General features: G+C 43.6%; 1 protein-coding gene across 6 annotated transcripts in view; it reads right to left on the reverse strand.

Annotated features, from left to right (window-relative positions):
* The window catches only part of LOC118364808 (potassium voltage-gated channel subfamily KQT member 5-like), a 168,401-nt gene that overhangs the window by 17,086 nt on the left and 133,081 nt on the right, over nt 1-18,234 (reverse strand). For 3 of the 6 annotated variants that reach the window (XM_052503229.1, XM_052503227.1, XM_052503231.1), the window contains exons 4-10: nt 13,113-13,288; nt 12,605-12,730; nt 11,435-11,545; nt 10,954-11,049; nt 9,738-9,832; nt 8,308-8,334; nt 1,018-1,241 (exon numbers count right to left, since the gene is read on the reverse strand). In XM_052503229.1, coding sequence (XP_052359189.1) covers nt 1,018-1,241; nt 8,308-8,334; nt 9,738-9,832; nt 10,954-11,049; nt 11,435-11,545; nt 12,605-12,730; nt 13,113-13,288 — 855 coding nt within the window. Of the gene's footprint in view, nt 1-1,017; nt 1,242-8,307; nt 8,335-9,737; nt 9,833-10,079; nt 10,182-10,953; nt 11,050-11,434; nt 11,546-12,604; nt 12,731-13,112; nt 13,289-18,234 lie in introns of all 6 variants that reach the window. The other 3 variants (XM_052503230.1, XM_052503228.1, XM_052503232.1) reach the window with 2 other exon arrangements.

Genomic DNA, 18,234 nt, shown 5'->3' on the forward strand with positions numbered 1-18,234 from the left:
GTAGAGTGCAGATCAAACAAATTTCCCCCTGACCAATAGAAAACGTTTTATGACCCCAGGTTGATGCTATTTGTAATGTTACAAGGCAAGCCACCACGGGCCTTTGGAGGATTGGTGTGTGTCAGCCAGCATCAATCTCTGCTCTCATTAATTCAGAAAGTGCTGTAGCTGGTTCTTGGCAAAGCCATTTAATCCATCTGGCATACTGTATATGCAACAATCCATTTACCATATACAAGATGATTATTGTATGGTTGTGTAAGGTAAGTGTCATATACAGTATAGTCAGTAGTCCTCACTTTATCCAAAACGTCTCTTACACCAGATTAATCTGGATAAATCCCCCATTCCATTTCTATCCATCCTCAACATAATCTGCTGGTAATAGTGTTATTATAGTCCACTATTGGTATAGACCTACTTTATTCTAGAATTTAGCTGGTGTTCCATTTGACCTAGCTACCTGGTCACTGTGGCTGTTACCCTGCCTCCCTCATCCAGCTGGTCGCCCCTTAAGACTGCTAATCTACAGCATACCTGTTCCCTTCCCTTCCCACCCACCATCCAGAGCACGGTTCAGAGCTTCAGCCATAACCAAGCCAGGCCGGCCAGCCCCACTAACCCAAACCAGCGCACTGCAAACAGGCATTAACATTCCTCCCGCTGGGCTCTATGGTCTGTGCCAGCTCTGGTCTGGTCTGCCCATAAGACCGGCGGTCTAGGAGTAAATCCTTCATAGGCTAGCACACAGCGCCCAGCCAGAGAACTTAGGGAAAGGGAGTGAAAGCAAGCATGACATTAAGAGTGTGGTTTTAAGTCGATGTAGCTCACCAATGATCTAAGTATATCTAAAGATATCATTCTAAAGATGATAACATGTGTAGAAAGTATCAGGGCAAGATTACCATTTTGGTATAAAGGCAAGGGAAATAACATGGTACCAATCAACCTATCTCTTACACTAAACACCCAAATCCAACAATTGACCAATCACGACAATTCATTAGTTCCTCTCACCATCGGCAGTGGAGCGTGATTGGATCTTGAGGCGGAGGGAGGGTCTGAAGCGGGTGCGGTCGTTGAAGCTCCAGCTCTTCTGGACCTTGGCAGGGCTGGTGCCCTCCGTACCCCCAGCCTCAGTCCCCGGGGACCGCCGGTCGCTCGCCGACGTCTGCCGGCTCTTAATACTCTGCCCCCTGGGGCTCGCCATCCGGACCCGGTCTTTGAAACTCAGCTTCTGACTGTCATGGGGATAGATAGATAGATAGATAGAGAGAGCGAGAGCGAGAGCGAGAGCGAGAGAGAGAGAGAGAGAGAGAGAGAGAGAGAGAGAGAGAGAGAGAGAGAAATATGGTGTTAGTGGAACAAAGATATACACACGTACTGTATCAAGACCAAGCACAGGTTCGGGGTCGGGAACAATTCAAACAAAATGCAATTGATTGGAAACCTTTTACAGGAGTCTTTCACCATTTCATGAATTCGTTCATTCGTTTACTTCAATTATTGGTTGCTTCACTGGAGAGCAAGACATTTAAATTAGGTTAGATTGATGGGCCTATTCATAGACCAGCATGCAATGCAGCCTATTATCCAAAATACAAGTGCACAGCAGGCAAAATGCTTCAGCAGGTACCCCACTGTTAGTATGCAATTATGATTCTTTAGCACTCAGCTCACTCCTAAACATGTGACCTCAGCTGGCCAATCCCTGTCTCTCTGACTGACAGAGTCCCCATTGGAGGAGCTACCATAGAAGAGGTACAATAGGAGTTTGTGCAGGGGAGGTTCTTGTATCATAGATAACCAAAACCACCAAGGGAATAGGGTGGAGTGATGATTTCATGAACCTTTGTGATTAACTATTAATGGGGTCTAATATCCAAGGAGGGACTGCTGAAATGGTGAGGTGCAGGGTGGAGTGCTGAGGTCAGAGGATGGACAATGCTGTGTACAGGGTTTCCAAGTGACAACATGCAGGGGCAGTGGAGGGGCCGTGCAGAGGACAGGCAGCGGGGCAAGGGGTAGGAAGCTATATCCAATCTAACCATGACTGTTTTGGTGGTCATTGTAAATGTTAACGTGACTGTTGATGAAGTCATTGTGTCTTTCACGTTTTGGTGATATGAGTGTGAATGGTGTGAATGACAGGAAGTGAGGTAAGAGGCAAGAGTAATTGATAAAACTTCCAGAAAGATTGCAGTTGATGGTGAAATATCACAATAAACCAGTTAGAAAGCATATCTGTTCAGTGGATCTGTTTTTAAGACCTTACCAAATAGCTGTTGTACAGTCAGAATTTTGTAATTTATTTTTTAGCTGTTATTTTACCAGGTAAGTTAAATGAGAACACATTCTCACTTGCAGCAACAACCTGGGGAATAGTTACAGGGGAGAGGAGGGGGATGAATAAGCCAATTGTTAAACTGGGGATTATTAGGTGACCATGATGGTTTGAGGGTCAGATTGGGAATTTAGCCAGGACACTGGGTTTAACACCCCTATTCTTACAATAAGTGCCATGGGATCTTTAATGACCTCAGTGAGTCAGGACACCCGTTTAATGTCCCATCCGAAAGACGGCACCCTACACAGGGCATTGTCCCCAATCACTGCCATGGGGCATTGGGACATTTTTTTAGACCAGAGGAAAGAGTGCCTCCTACTGGCCCTCCAACACCACTCCCAGCAGCACGTGGTCTCCCATCCAGGATCTGACCAGGACCAACCCTGCTTAGCGTCAGAAGCAAGCCAGCAGTGGTATGCAGGGTGGTATGAGTAATACGAGTTAGTGTACAGTAGGAGAAGTGGTTCAAGTCATAAGACAACAGGCAGCAGGTTTCGGGCACTGTCCAAAAGCAGCTCAACATTGTTGCAAAGGTAACTCAGATAGTCAGAGAACTCCCAGAACCCATATGCGGCCATTTTGAAAACCACCAAGTTTCTCTCGGATTTCGAATTCATGCATCAAGAATAAATTCGTAGTCATTCCCAAAATAGTCATGAGTACAGGCGGGCAGGGGGTACCTAGTATGTTTCCGTAGGGTACACCTCCTCAGTAGCGTCTGCTTACTACTGAGAACCTTACTACAAACCAGAGGAAAGAGATACGGTAAGCAAATATATATGTTTATAATGTACAGTTCAAAAGTTTGGACGCCTACTCATTCAAGGGTTTTTCTTTATTTTTGCTATTTACAAAACTATGAAACAACACATATGGAATCATGTACTAACCAAAAAAAGTGTATAATATATTTGACATTTGAGTTTCTTCAAAGTAGCCACTCTTTGCCTTGATGACAGCTTTGCATACTCGTGGCATTCTCTCAACCAGCTTCATGAGGTGGTCACTTGGAATGTATTCCAATTAACAGGTGTGCCTTGCTAAAAGTTCATTTGTGGAACTCTTTCCCTCTTAATACATTTGAGCCAATCAGTTGGGTTGTAACAAGGTAGGGTTGGTATACAGAAGATACCCCTATTTGGTAAAAGACCAAGTACTTATTATGGCAAGAACAGCTCAAATAAGCAAAGAGAAATGACAATCCATCATTACTTTAAGACATGAAGGTCAGTCAATAGGGAACATTTCAAGAACTTTGAAAGTTTCTTCAAGTGCAGTCACAAAAACCATCAAGCGGTATGATGAAACTAGCTCTCACGAGGACCGCCAAAAGAAAGGAAGACCCAGAGTTTCCACTGCTGCAGGGGATAAGTTCAAGTAACAGACACATCTCAACATCAACTGTTCAGAGGAGACTGCGTGAATCAGGCCTTCATGGTCAAATCACCTCAACTAAAGGACACTAATGAGAAGAAGACTTGCTTGGGCCAACAAACACGGGCAATGTTTGAGATTTCTGGTTCCAACCGCCATGTCTTTGTGAGACGCAGAGTAGGTGAACGGATGATCTCCACATATGTGGCTCCCACTGTGAAGCATGGAGGAGGAGGTGTGATGTTGCTTTGCTGGTGACACTGTCAGTGATTTATTTAGAATTCAAGGCACACTTAACCAGCATGGCTTCCACAGCATTATGCAGTGATACGTCATCCCATCTGGTTTGCACTTAGTGGGACTATATGTTTTTCAACAGGACAATGACCCAAGCCAAGGCTGTGTAAAGGCTATTTGACCAAGATGGAGAGTGATGGAGTGCTGCATCAGATGACCTGGCCTCCACAATCACCCGACCTCAACCCAATTGAGATGGTTTGGGATGAGTTGGATCACAGAGTGAAGGAAAAGCAGCCAACAAGTGTTCAGCATACGTGTGAACTCCTTCAAGACTGTTGGAAAAGCATTCCAGGTGAAGCTGGTTGAGAGAATGCCAAGAGTGTGCAAAGCTGAAATATATTTAGATTTGTTTAACACTTTTTTGTTTACTACATGATTCCATATGTGTTATTTCATAGTGTTGATGTCTTCACTATTATTCTACAATGTAGAAAATAGTAAAAATAAAGGAAAACCCTTGAATGAGTAGGTGTGTACAAACTTTTGACTGGTGCTGTATGTGAACGTCTTTGTATAGGTTATGAATGTAGCTTCTATGAATGTCCATGTATACTTCTGTAAAGATGTCACATGCCTTCATGTCTGCATGTGAATGTTTATGAAATCTAATCTATACAATCGCTACCTCAAACTAAGTGTATTCATGTCTATGTACTGTATAGTTTATGGACGTTAATATAACTTATGACAGATGACATAGTCCTTTATGTCATGTATTTGAAGGCTTTATAAGCACAGCATGATCACTCGGCTTCAATCGCACGAAACTAAAGCGTGACCAGAGACCCTGTAGAACCACTATACGTTGTCAACCACTTGCTGACATTTAGAAAGAGCGTGTTTTAAAGGTAATTGAGCTCAGTGGAGAGAGAAAATGAAGAGCCGAGGTATGACAGCATTTTTAAAAGGCCTATCATTTGATCATTCAGCCCCACTCCTGTCCATGTCTCTCATTTAACCATACTAATTCAGCTGAGAGAGAGAGCGAGAGACAGAGAGAGACAGAGAGAGACAGAGAGAGACAGAGAGAGACAGAGAGACAGAGAGAGAGAGAGAGAGAGAGAGAGAGAGAGAGAGAGAGAGAGAGAGAGAGAGAGAGAGAGAGAGAGAGAGAGAGAGAGAGAGAGAGAGAGAGAGAGAGAGAGGAGAGAGAGAGAGAGAGAGAGAGCGAGAGAGAGAGAGAGAGAGAGAGAGAGAGAGAGAGAGAGAGAGAGAGAGAGAGAGAGAGAGAGAGGCGCTGAGTCATATGTGTGGAGGATGGTAGACTTTTAGAGCAGGCAACCTGTTGGGCACCAGTAGGCTTTCAGGGCCATCGGCACCTTGTTCGATGACACTCATAAAAATGGATTGTTATTTATTTATTTTTCTCCTGCAGTTTTGAGGTGGAGCCCTTGACCATGAGAGAGAGAGAGAGGGGTGGTGCATTGAATTCAATAGGTGGAGGATGCTGGAGCTTTGTTCTCTCTCATTCTCGCTCTCTACCTCCCTCTGTCTCTCCTTTTCTACCGACATTCTTTTCAAGTGTTTGGGTTTGCGTGGGATGGATTCTGTCCTCACCCTCTCAACACTAGGCAACACTGAAAGGTTTACTTTTTTTCTGGTATTCTGTTGACGTTTTACACTTAGTTTGGAAATCTCGCAGACAAATGTTTTAGTGGCCCTCAGGTTTTTAATTCTGTTTTTCACTTTAAAGACACACGCATTTTGCTTTCCCTACTGTTGTGTAACGACAGCTAAAGCAACATATTACATCACTCCAAGCTCCCACAGAGAGAGAGACAGAGAGAGACACAGAGAGAGAGAGAAAGACAGAAAGAGGGGAGAGAGAGAAAGACAGAGAGAGAGAGAAAGACAGAGAGAGGGGAGAGAGAGAAAGACAGAGAGAGGGGAGAGAGAGAAAGACAGAGAGAGAGAGAAAGACAGAGAGAGGGGAGAGAGAGAAAGACAGAGAGAGAGAGACACACACACACAGAGAGAGAGAGAAAGACAGAGAGAGAAAGACAGAGAGAAATAGAGAGAGAGAAAGAATGAGAGAAATAGAGAGAGAAAGACAGAGAGAAATAGAGAGAGAAAGACAGAGAGAAATAGAGAGAGAAAGACAGAGAGAAATAGAGAGAGAAAGACAGAGAGAAATAGAGAGAGAAAGACAGAGAGAAATAGAGAGAGAGAAAGACAGAGAGAAATAGAGAGAGAAAGACAGCGAGAAATAGAGAGAGAAAGACAGAGAGAAATAGAGAGAAAGACAGAGAGAAATAGAGAGAGAAAGACAGAGAGAAATAGAGAGAGAAAGACAGAGAGAAATAGAGAGAAAGACAGAGAGAAATAGAGAGAGAAAGACAGAGAAATAGAGAGAGAAAGACAGAGAGAAATAGAGAGAGAGACAGAGAGAAATAGAGAGAAAGACAGAGAGAAATAGAGAGAGAAAGACAGAGAGAAATAGAGAGATAAAGACAGAGAGAAAGAGAGAGAAAGACAGAGAAATAGAGAGAGAAAGACAGAGGGGACAGAGAGAAATAGAGAGAGAAAGACAGAGGGGACAGAGAGAAATAGAGAAAGACAGAGAGAAATAGAGAGAGAAAGACATAGAGAAATAGAGAGAGAAAGACAGTGAGAAATAGAGAGAGGGGAGAGAGAGAAATAGAGAGAGTGGAGAGAGAGAAATAGAGAGAGAAAGACAGAGAGAAATAGAGAGAGAAAGACAGAGAGAAATAGAGAGAGAAAGACAGAGGGGACAGAGAGAAATAGAGAAAGACAGAGAGAAATAGAGAGAGAAAGACAGAGAGAAATAGAGAGAGGGGAGAGAGAGAAATAGAGAGAGAAAGACAGAGAGAAATAGAGAGAGAAAGACAGAGAGAAATAGAGAGAGAAAGACAGAGAAATAGAGAGAAAGACAGAGAGAAATAGAGAGAGAAAGACAGAGAGAAATAGAGAGAGAAAGACAGAGAGAAATAGAGAGAGAAAGACAGAGAGAAATAGAGAGAGAAAGACAGAGAGAAATAGAGAGAGAAAGACAGAAATAGAGAGAGAAAGACAGAAATAGAGAGAGAAAGACAGAGAGAAATAGAGAGAAAGACAGAAATAGAGAGAGAAAGACAGAGAGAAATAGAGAGAGAAAGACAGAGAGAAATAGAGAGAGAAAGACAGTGTTCTCTCCCTCTTCTATCTTTCCTCTGTAATTCAGTGGCTGTGTCACTCAAATCCTGTTATACTGAAATACACACACAACACACGACTGCAATAAACACAATTATTTTTAATTTTAGAGAGAGAGCGAGAGAGAAACCACTGCAATCATTTCCTTCCTGAAGAACACCTCAGGTACGGAGAGATGTAGTGAGAGAAAGGGATGAGGGCCAGGAAGAAAGAAAGAAAGAAAGAAAGATAGAAAGAAAGAAAGAAAGAAAGAAAGAAAGAAAGAAAGAAAGAAAGAAAGAAAGAAAGAAAGAAAGAAAGAAAGAGAGAGTGAGAGAGGGGGAATGAAAGGACAAGAGCTGAGAGAGAGAGGGAATGAAAGGACAATAGCTGAGAGAGAGAGGGAATGAAAGGACAAGAGCTGAGAGAGAGAGGGAATGAAAGGACAAGAGCTGAGAGAGAGAGGGAATGAAAGGACAAGAGCTGAGAGAGAGAGGGAATGAAAGGACAAGAGCTGAGAGAGAGAGGGAATGAAAGGACAAGAGCTGAGAGAGAGAGGGAATGAAAGGACAAGAGCTGAGAGAGAACAGTGGAGTGGGAGGAATAAAGAGATGGAGAGCGAGAGGGAAGAAGGAATAATAAAAGGAGATAAAGAAAGATAAACACTGAAGAAAGAGGGGGGAGAGGCCCAAAGGAGAGGTAAATAATGACTAAGTAATGAACTGGTGGCTGTTTCTATAAATGGATCCATTAAGTTAAAAGCTAGGGCTAACAACTCTTAACTAGCTATCTTTCTCTGCAATAGGTCTCCAGACTGCATATTGGCACTTTCAGCAGCAATACACTGTAAGTCCCAAATGATACCCTTCTCCCTTTATAGTGCACTACCTTTGACCAATGTCCTATGGATGGAGAGAGACGTTTGGGACACACCCACACAGTTCTGAATAGCGGCTGAAAGCATTGGCATTTCCATTTTGGTCATTTGGCAGAGCAGACGATCTTATCCAGAGAGACTTGCCATCAGCGTGTTCCATACAGGCAGTAGGGAAGACGTGACCCCCAACACACAGGGTTACGACGTACACCGGTGGTAGTGGTGCGTGTGGATCTGTGCGTCAAGTAGATACACAGAACAAGTAGGAGGTACGAACCTTGTGGAGGATTCACCCTGGTCCTTCCTTCAGGTTGAGAAGTGAGAGAGGGGAGAGGGGAGAAAGTGAGGAAATATTTAGCAAAGTCTTCATCGCAAACATAATCTACTGCACCAGCGAGGAGCGAGATGAGCTCGACGGGTCGTCATCAAAAGAGATGCTGAGGATTTAAGGCAGAGCAAATCACAAGGATGTCACCAGACTAAACAGAAACAAGACTCAACACACACACACATGCATTTCAATGCAGTGTAACTATCCAGGCAAACGTGCTAGCAGTGTGTAGACAGGTGTGTGTCATCAGTGTGTGTGTGTGTGTGTGTGTGTGTGTGTGTGTGTGTGTGTGTGTGTGTGTGTGTGTGTGTGTGTGTGTGTGTGTGTGTGTGTGTGTGTGTGTGTGTGTGTGTGTGTGTGTGTGTGTGTGTGTGTGTGTGTGTGTGTTACTGTTGTCTATCTGTCAGTAAAGCATGTAGCAGATGGATTCTCCAATATCTCCAGGTTCCACAACATTCCATCTGCATATTTACCAGTCTTGAAATGCTATTGGCAGATAATACCAATACAGGCACTCCAGATCTCCCAATCACACAAGGCTATTCCAACACAGTGGCAGTCCAATGAGACGAGAGACAGAGAAGTGGCCACACATTCAATAAGGCCTCAGCGTCTAAATGGATCATTTAGACGCTGACTACCGTCAGAAATGGATGGGCCGTGGTGGACGATCGCTACATTCACTGCCTCAGTTGAAAGTGGAGTGCAGACAATCTCAAGTCTTCAGTGAATCTTAGCTAACTGTGTTAGGCCTAAGTTCCAAATGGCACCCTTTCCCCCATGTAGTGCACTACTTTTGACTAGGGCCTGATCAAAAGTAGTGCACTACATAGGGAATGGGGTGTCATTGAGAACACTACCTTAAACTGTTAGACTGATGGTTTGAGCATATATTGGGAGATATGCTTGTTGTGTCAGCAGGATAGAGGTGCACTGGGGTACTGTCTACATGATTGGTTTTTAGTCATATTTCTTGAGTTCTTGAGTTCACTACAGTTTGGATGAAAAGGAACCTGGACAATATTGGTCTTTTGATGGCTGTGAATTATTTACTTATAATAACATAATACAAATGATAAAAATATAAATGTATTCATTCACAGAAAAGCAGGAAGTACATAAGTGAAATAGAACTTGAGGTAGAGAGGTAGAGGAGACTAGTAGAAAATAAGTAGCCTGGTCCTAGATCAGTTTGTGCTGTCTTTCCAACACCTACGGCCATTGTCACACCAAACGTGCCAAACAGATCTGGGACCAGGCTAGAAAAGAAGAGGAAAGTTAACAGAAATACTGAATTGGAAAAAGAGAAGGGAAAAGACTGCTTAACAGGGGCACAGACACCAAACTCAGACACCAGCTGCCAACGTTGTACCTACTTTGTAGGGCTGCAGGTATGCAACGCCTTCAAATGAGGCTTCCAGGTAGCAATGGAAACCGAGTTCTCATCAGCCGCATAACTACGCCAAACACACTGCATGCAGAACACACAGAAACACAGGTGGAGGAAAAGAAAAAAGAGACAAAATAGACAAAAGAAAAACAAAAAAGAAGAAAAAGAAAGAACAAACGGAGGAATAAAAGAAATGGGGAAAAGAACTCTTGATTAGTGATAAAAAAAACAAACACAACAAAGCAATCACGGGTCAAAGGTCACGTGTGAGTGACACGTTCTGTGCATGGGCTGAGTTCGGAGGCCAGGCACGATGGGGGTACATTACATGCCTGTGGGGCTGGGAGGGCAGGAGGCTCACGTGGTAACGCCACGTGGCGCCTAGATACGGCCTGGTAGAGTAGTCGGTGGAGTAGTAGCGCCACGCAGCCTGGTGCGGTGGCAGGATGGAGAGGAGGATAGTTGAAGGGGAGGAAGAGGAGGGGAAAGGAGGTAGAGGAGGAAGAAGAAGATAGCGAGGGGGGTAGGGTAAGGAGGAGAAGCAAGGTAAGAGGAGAAAGTGGAGAAGGTAGAGGAGGAGGAAGGCAGGAGAGGAAGCGAGGGATAGAGGGATACACAAAGGAAACCACAAGGTGAGGTCACAAACAGGAAGGAAGAGGAAGATGAGGGATGCAGGGAAGGATAGCTAACAGCTTAAGCTTGCCTGACACTCTTGTGGGTAGAGTGTTAGGAACTGGGGAGAATGGACAGAATCTATATCTCGGAAGCAATGGAAAACCCGGGGTTAGAGGAGGTTACCCTACATACTGGTTCCTGGGCATGTTTGGAGTGTTTGTGGGGGGGATAGAGACTGGATAACAACAAAATGACTTTTAGTTTCAACGTCACCATACTTCGCAACAGTAAGGTAAACGATTGATTCAATCAATGAGAGACAATGAGTATTTATCTCTGGCACAAAAATCTCTAATGATGTATTAATATCCCAAGGGCAATTTGAATTGACAATACCATTAAAGTGACTATAGTACAAATAGCAGTATTGAAGTAATGAGGATGTCCCAAATGGCACCCTATTTCCTTCATAGTACACTATTTTTGACCAGGGCTCATAGGGCTTGGGTCAAAAGTAGTGCACTATATAGGGAATAGGGTCCCGTTTTGGAGGTACCCTGTGATAGATACAACAATTTGCTTTTTACCTGGATGAGACAAGCGGCTGGGTTCCTCCTCTTCTCAAAGTGCTTCTGTCTGTGCTGTTCCTGGACCTTCAGGGCAAAGCCTGAGCCCAGTATACCCTGGGAAGACACAGGAGGACATGGGAATCAACTGAGAACATGTCAAACGGATCTTTTGTCGGCCATTTTGGGTCAATGGCTCATTAGTGACTGTGAACAACACTGAAAGGATACCATCATCTAAGTAGTGTGTGTGTGTGTGAGTGTGTGTGCATGTATCTGCCAATTTGTGTGCGTGTGTGCGTGCGTGCGTCAGTGTGTGTGTGTGTGTGTGTGTGTGTGTGTGTGTGTGTGTGTGTGTGTGTGTGTGTGTGTGTGTGTGTGTGTGTGTGTGTGTGTGTGTGTGTGTGTGTGTGTGTGTGTGTGTGTGTGTGTGTGTGTGTGTGTGTGTATGTAAGTGTGTGTGTATGTGTGCGTGCGTGCGTACGTCAGTGTGTGTACTCACCGCTGGCAGGGCAAAGAAAGAGATGCCCAGTAGAGCAAACCCAGCTGAGAGCATACGGCCGGTCCATGTCTTCGGGGTCTTGTCCCCGTAACCAATGGTTGTCAAGGTGATCTGAGAACACACACAAACACAATTATATCTTGAGAAAGACGCCACTATTATCCATCATAGGTCCTAAATTATACTATATGGGAGCGAAGCCACCAAATTAAATATCGTACATTAGTGAGGGTATTGAAATCCTAACAAAATGGCTGCAATTTACACTATTTACTAGGGTCTAGTCACAAGAATAACTATTGTATGTGTGTTGATAATGCATCTCTGCTTTTTGACCTTTATGTCACTTTATTGGCTTATTATATAGCTTTAGTTCAATCTGCCTTCGCTCTCTCTCTCTCTCTCTCTCTCTCTCTCTCTCTCTCTCTCTCTCTCTCTCTCTCTCTCTCTCTCTCTCTCTCTCTCTCTCTCTCTCTCTCTCTCTCTCTCTCTCTCTCTCTCTCTCTCTCTCTCTCTAATCTCATCTCTCTCTCCTACTGCTATCTAATTGACTGAAAAGCACAGAAGATAATTCCCTATTGATTTAGCGACTCTCTTCTATCTGGGTTTCTTACCCATTCTGCCCTGCTGGGCTGCCGTGCACGACAAAGAAGGCCGTGGCCATTTTGTGTCATTATGACTTTTGGAGGCAGTATGAAAATGGTGGCTAATGGTGCTGGGGCTAATGTATATTACGAAGACGAAGGTGTTTAATCAAAGCTTATGTGCGACAAAATAGGAGGGACATAAAAATAAAAGTGCCTGGCAAAGAATGAAAGGACTTTCTGCTTGTTCTCCTTTGGGTGGATGGAATAACGTGAAAAAAAGAATACTGAAAATGTGTCGTATTAGAGAAAAGGATGAATTTTCAGAGGTAAATACTATTTGAATAAGAGATTTATTTCCCTGTTGCCCAGAAACCAAATCAGGGACAGACCGTGCAGCTGAGTAGAACTATGGAACATTAAATTAATAGAACATCAACAAACAATGTTAATAGTGTTTGGAAAACAGTCATGAGAAAAAGGAACCCTTAACTGGCAAACATGGACTGTTCCAACATCATCCACCGTCCACTGTGGACTCTTACATTACGAGGGCAGACAGGGGAGTACCTGTAACTTTACTCACCGTTCCCCACCATAAGGCATCAGCATAGGTGGCAAACTCGCTGTTGAACTTGTTCTCCACAAGGTAGACCAGAAAGGAGGAGAAGATGAGGACCAGGAAGCCAATGTACCAGGCAGTCACCAGCTCCTACAGGGAGAGAATTATATATTTTTTTACGATTCCCATGAGCTGACACCATGACGTTAGAGAAGACGTCTCCAGAGAAGGAAGAGAGAAAAGAGGAGAGAGGAGGGAGAAGAAAGGAAAGTGGAGAGAAGAAGTGAGTGTGACTGTGGATCTGTGACTGTGGATGTATTTTATTTTTTATTTAACCTTTATTTAACTAGGCAAGTCAGTTAAGAACAAATTCTTATTTTCAATGACAGCCTAAGAACAGTGGGTTAACTGCTTTGTTAGGGGCAGATGACTGATTCGTACCTTGTCAGCTCAGGGATTTGAACTTGCAACCTTTCGGTAACTAATCCAATGCTCTAACCACTAGGCTACCCTATTCGTCAGGCAGCCGTACCTTGCTGTGTGCGTACACCACTGATCCCAACAGTTTCCAGGTGCCGCCGCGCCGGTCCATGCGCACCATACGCAGGATCTGCAGGAAGCGGAGGCTACGCAGGGCGGAAGTGGCGAAGATGTTTCCCTGGCTTCCCGCCGACACCACTGCTACAGAGGCTATCAGTACGATGATATCTGGGAGGGGGAGAGAGAGAGAGAGAGAGAGAGAGAGAGAGAGAGAGAGAGAGAGAGAGAGAGAGAGAGAGAGAGAGAGAGAGAGAGAGAGAGAGAGAGAGAGAGAGAGAGAGAGAGAGAGAGAGAGAGAGAGAGAGAGAGAACAGTAGTTATATGTCACAATACTGGTGTGGACTGGGAACTAACATAACAGTATTGGTGTAGACTTGACACTAACATAACAGTCCTGGTGTAGACTGGGAACTAACATAACAGTATTGGTGTAGACTTGACACTAACATAACAGTCCTGGTGTAGACTGGGAACTAACATAACAGTATTGGTGTAGACTGGACACGAACATAACAATACTGGTGTGGACTGGACACGAATATAACAATACTGGTGTGGACTGGACACGAACATAACAATACTGGTGTAGACTGGACACGAACATAACAATACTGGTGTAGACTGGACACTAACATAACAATACTGGTGTGGACTGGACACAAACATAACAATACTGGTGTGGACTGGACACTAACATAACAATAATGGTGTGGACTGGACACGAACATAACAATACTGGTGTAGACTGGACACGAACATAACAATACTGGTGTGGACTGGACACGAAGATAACAATACTGGTGAAGACTGGACACTAACATAACAATACTGGTGTGGACTGGACATGAACATAACAATACTGGTGTGGACTGGACACGAACATAACAATACTGGTGTAGATTGGACACGAACATAACAATACTGGTGTGGACTGGACACTAACATAACAATAATGGTGTGGACTGGACACGAACATAACAATACTGGTGTGGACCGGACACTAACATAACAGTACTGGTGTGGACTGGACACGAACATAACAATACTGGTGTGGACTGGACACTAACATAACAATAATGGTGTGGACTGGACACGAACATAACAATACTGATGTGGACCGGACACTAACATAACAGTACTGGTGTGGACTGGACACGAACATAACAATACTGGTGTGGACTGGACACGAACATAACAATACTGGTGTAGACTGGACACGAACATAACAATACTGGTGTAGACTGGACACTAACATAACAATACTGGTGTGGACTGGACACAAACATAACAATACTGGTGTGGACTGGACACTAACATAACAATAATGGTGTGGACTGGACACGAACATAACAATACTGGTGTGGACTGGACACTAACATAACAATAATGGTGTGGACTGGACACGAACATAACAATACTGATGTGGACCGGACACTAACATAACAGTACTGGTGTGGACTGGACACGAACATAACAATACTGGTGTGGACTGGACACGAACATAACAATACTGGTGTAGACTGGACACTAACAACAATACTGGTGTGGACTGGACACTAACATAACAATACTGGTGTGGACTGGACACGAACATAACAATACTGGTGTAGACTGGACACTAACATAACAATACTGGTGTGGACTGGAAACGAACATAACAATACTGGTGTGGACTGGACACGAACATAACAATACTGGTGTGGACTGGACACGAACATAACAATACTGGTGTAGACTGGACACGAACATAACAGTACTGGTGTGGACTGGACACTAACATAACAGTACTGGTGTAGACTGGACACTAACATAACAATACTGGTGTGGACTGGACACTAACATAACAGTACTGGTGTGGAATGGACACTAACATAACAATACTGGTGTGGACTGGACACTAACATAACAATACTGGTGTGGACTGGACATGAACATAACAATACTGGTGTGGACTGGACACGAACATAACAATACTGGTGTAGATTGGACACGAACATAACAATACTGGTGTGGACTGGACACTAACATAACAATACTGGTGTGGACTGGACACTAACATAACAGTACTGGTGTGGAATGGACACTAACATAACAATACTGGTGTGGACTGGACACTAACATAACAATACTGGTGTGGACTGGACATGAACATAACAATACTGGTGTGGACTGGACACGAACATAACAATACTGGTGTAGATTGGACACGAACATAACAATACTGGTGTGGACTGGACACTAACATAACAATACTGGTGTGGACTGGACACTAACATAACAGTACTGGTTTGGACTGGACACTAACATAACAGTACTGGTGTAGACTGGACACTAACATAACAATACTGGTGTGGACTGGACACTAACATAACAGTACTGGTGTGGAATGGACACTAACATAACAATACTGGTGTGGACTGGACACTAACATAACAATACTGGTGTGGACTGGACATGAACATAACAATACTGGAGTGGACTGGACACGAACATAACAATACTGGTGTAGATTGGACACGAACATAACAATACTGGTGTGGACTGGACACTAACATAACAATACTGGTGTAGATTGGACACTAACATAACAGTACTGGTTTGGACTGGACACGAACATAACAATACTGGTGTGGACTGGACACTAACATAACAATACTGGTGTGGACTGGACACTAACATAACAATACTGGTGTGGACTGGACACTAACATAACAATACTGGTGTGGACTGGACACTAACATAACAGTACTGGTTTGGACTGGACACTAACATAACAGTACTGGTGTAGACTGGACACTAACATAACAATACTGGTGTGGACTGGACACTAACATAACAGTACTGGTGTGGAATGGACACTAACATAACAATACTGGTGTGGACTGGACACTAACATAACAATACTGGTGTGGACTGGACATGAACATAACAATACTGGAGTGGACTGGACACGAACATAACAATACTGGTGTAGATTGGACACGAACATAACAATACTGGTGTGGACTGGACACTAACATAACAATACTGGTGTGGACTGGACACTAACATAACAATACTGGTGTAGATTGGACACTAACATAACAGTACTGGTTTGGACTGGACACGAACATAACAATACTGGTGTGGACTGGACACTAACATAACAGTACTGGTTTGGACTGGACACGAACATAACAATACTGGTGTGGACTGGACACTAACATAACAATACTGGTGTGGACTGGACACTAACATAACAATACTGGTGTAGACTGGACACGAACATAACAATACTGGTGTGGACTGGACACTAAGATAACAATACTGGTGTAGACTGGACACTAACATAACAATACTGGTGTGGACTGGACACTAACATAACAATACTGGTGTGGACTGGACACTAACATAACAGTACTGGTGTGGACTGGACACGAACATAACAATACTGGTGTAGACTGGACACTAACATAACAATACTGATGTGGACTGGACACGAACATAACAATACTGGTGTGGACTGGACACTAACATAACAATAATGGTGTGGACTGGACACGAACATAACAATACTGGTGTAGACTGGACACGAACATAACAATACTGGTGTGGACTGGACACGAAGATAACAATACTGGTGTAGACTGGACACGAACATAACAATACTGCTGTGGACTGGACACTAACATGACAGTACTGGTGTGGACTGGACACTAACATAACAATACTGGTGTGGACTGGACATTAACATAACAATACTGGTGTAGACTGGACACTAACATAAAAATACTGGTGTAGACTGGACACTAACATAACAGTACTGGTGTGGACTGGACACGAAGATAACAATACTGGTGTAGACTGGACACGAACATAACAATACTGGTGTGGACTGGACACTAACATAACAGTACTGGTGTGGAATGGACACTAACATAACAATACTGGTGTGGACTGGACACTAACATAACAATACTGGTGTGGACTGGACATGAACATAACAATACTGGTGTGGACTGGGAACATAACAATACTGGTGTAGATTGGACACGAACATAACAATACTGGTGTGGACTGGACACTAACATAACAATACTGGTGTGGACTGGACACTAACATAACAGTACTGGTTTGGACTGGACACTAACATAACAGTACTGGTGTAGACTGGACACTAACATAACAATACTGGTGTGGACTGGACACTAACATAACAGTACTGGTGTGGAATGGACACTAACATAACAATACTGGTGTGGACTGGACACTAACATAACAATACTGGTGTGGACTGGACATGAACATAACAATACTGGAGTGGACTGGACACGAACATAACAATACTGGTGTAGATTGGACACGAACATAACAATACTGGTGTGGACTGGACACTAACATAACAATACTGGTGTAGATTGGACACTAACATAACAGTACTGGTTTGGACTGGACACGAACATAACAATACTGGTGTGGACTGGACACTAACATAACAATACTGGTGTGGACTGGACACTAACATAACAATACTGGTGTGGACTGGACACTAACATAACAATACTGGTGTGGACTGGACACTAACATAACAGTACTGGTTTGGACTGGACACTAACATAACAGTACTGGTGTAGACTGGACACTAACATAACAATACTGGTGTGGACTGGACACTAACATAACAGTACTGGTGTGGAATGGACACTAACATAACAATACTGGTGTGGACTGGACACTAACATAACAATACTGGTGTGGACTGGACATGAACATAACAATACTGGAGTGGACTGGACACGAACATAACAATACTGGTGTAGATTGGACACGAACATAACAATACTGGTGTGGACTGGACACTAACATAACAATACTGGTGTGGACTGGACACTAACATAACAATACTGGTGTAGATTGGACACTAACATAACAGTACTGGTTTGGACTGGACACGAACATAACAATACTGGTGTGGACTGGACACTAACATAACAGTACTGGTTTGGACTGGACACGAACATAACAATACTGGTGTGGACTGGACACGAACATAACAATACTGGTGTGGACTGGACACGAACATAACAATACTGGTGTAGACTGGACACGAACATAACAATACTGGTGTGGACTGG

This window comes from Oncorhynchus keta, unplaced genomic scaffold (assembly GCF_023373465.1).
Source record: "Oncorhynchus keta strain PuntledgeMale-10-30-2019 unplaced genomic scaffold, Oket_V2 Un_contig_1690_pilon_pilon, whole genome shotgun sequence".
In the NCBI taxonomy this organism is placed as follows: Eukaryota; Metazoa; Chordata; class Actinopteri; order Salmoniformes; family Salmonidae; genus Oncorhynchus; species Oncorhynchus keta.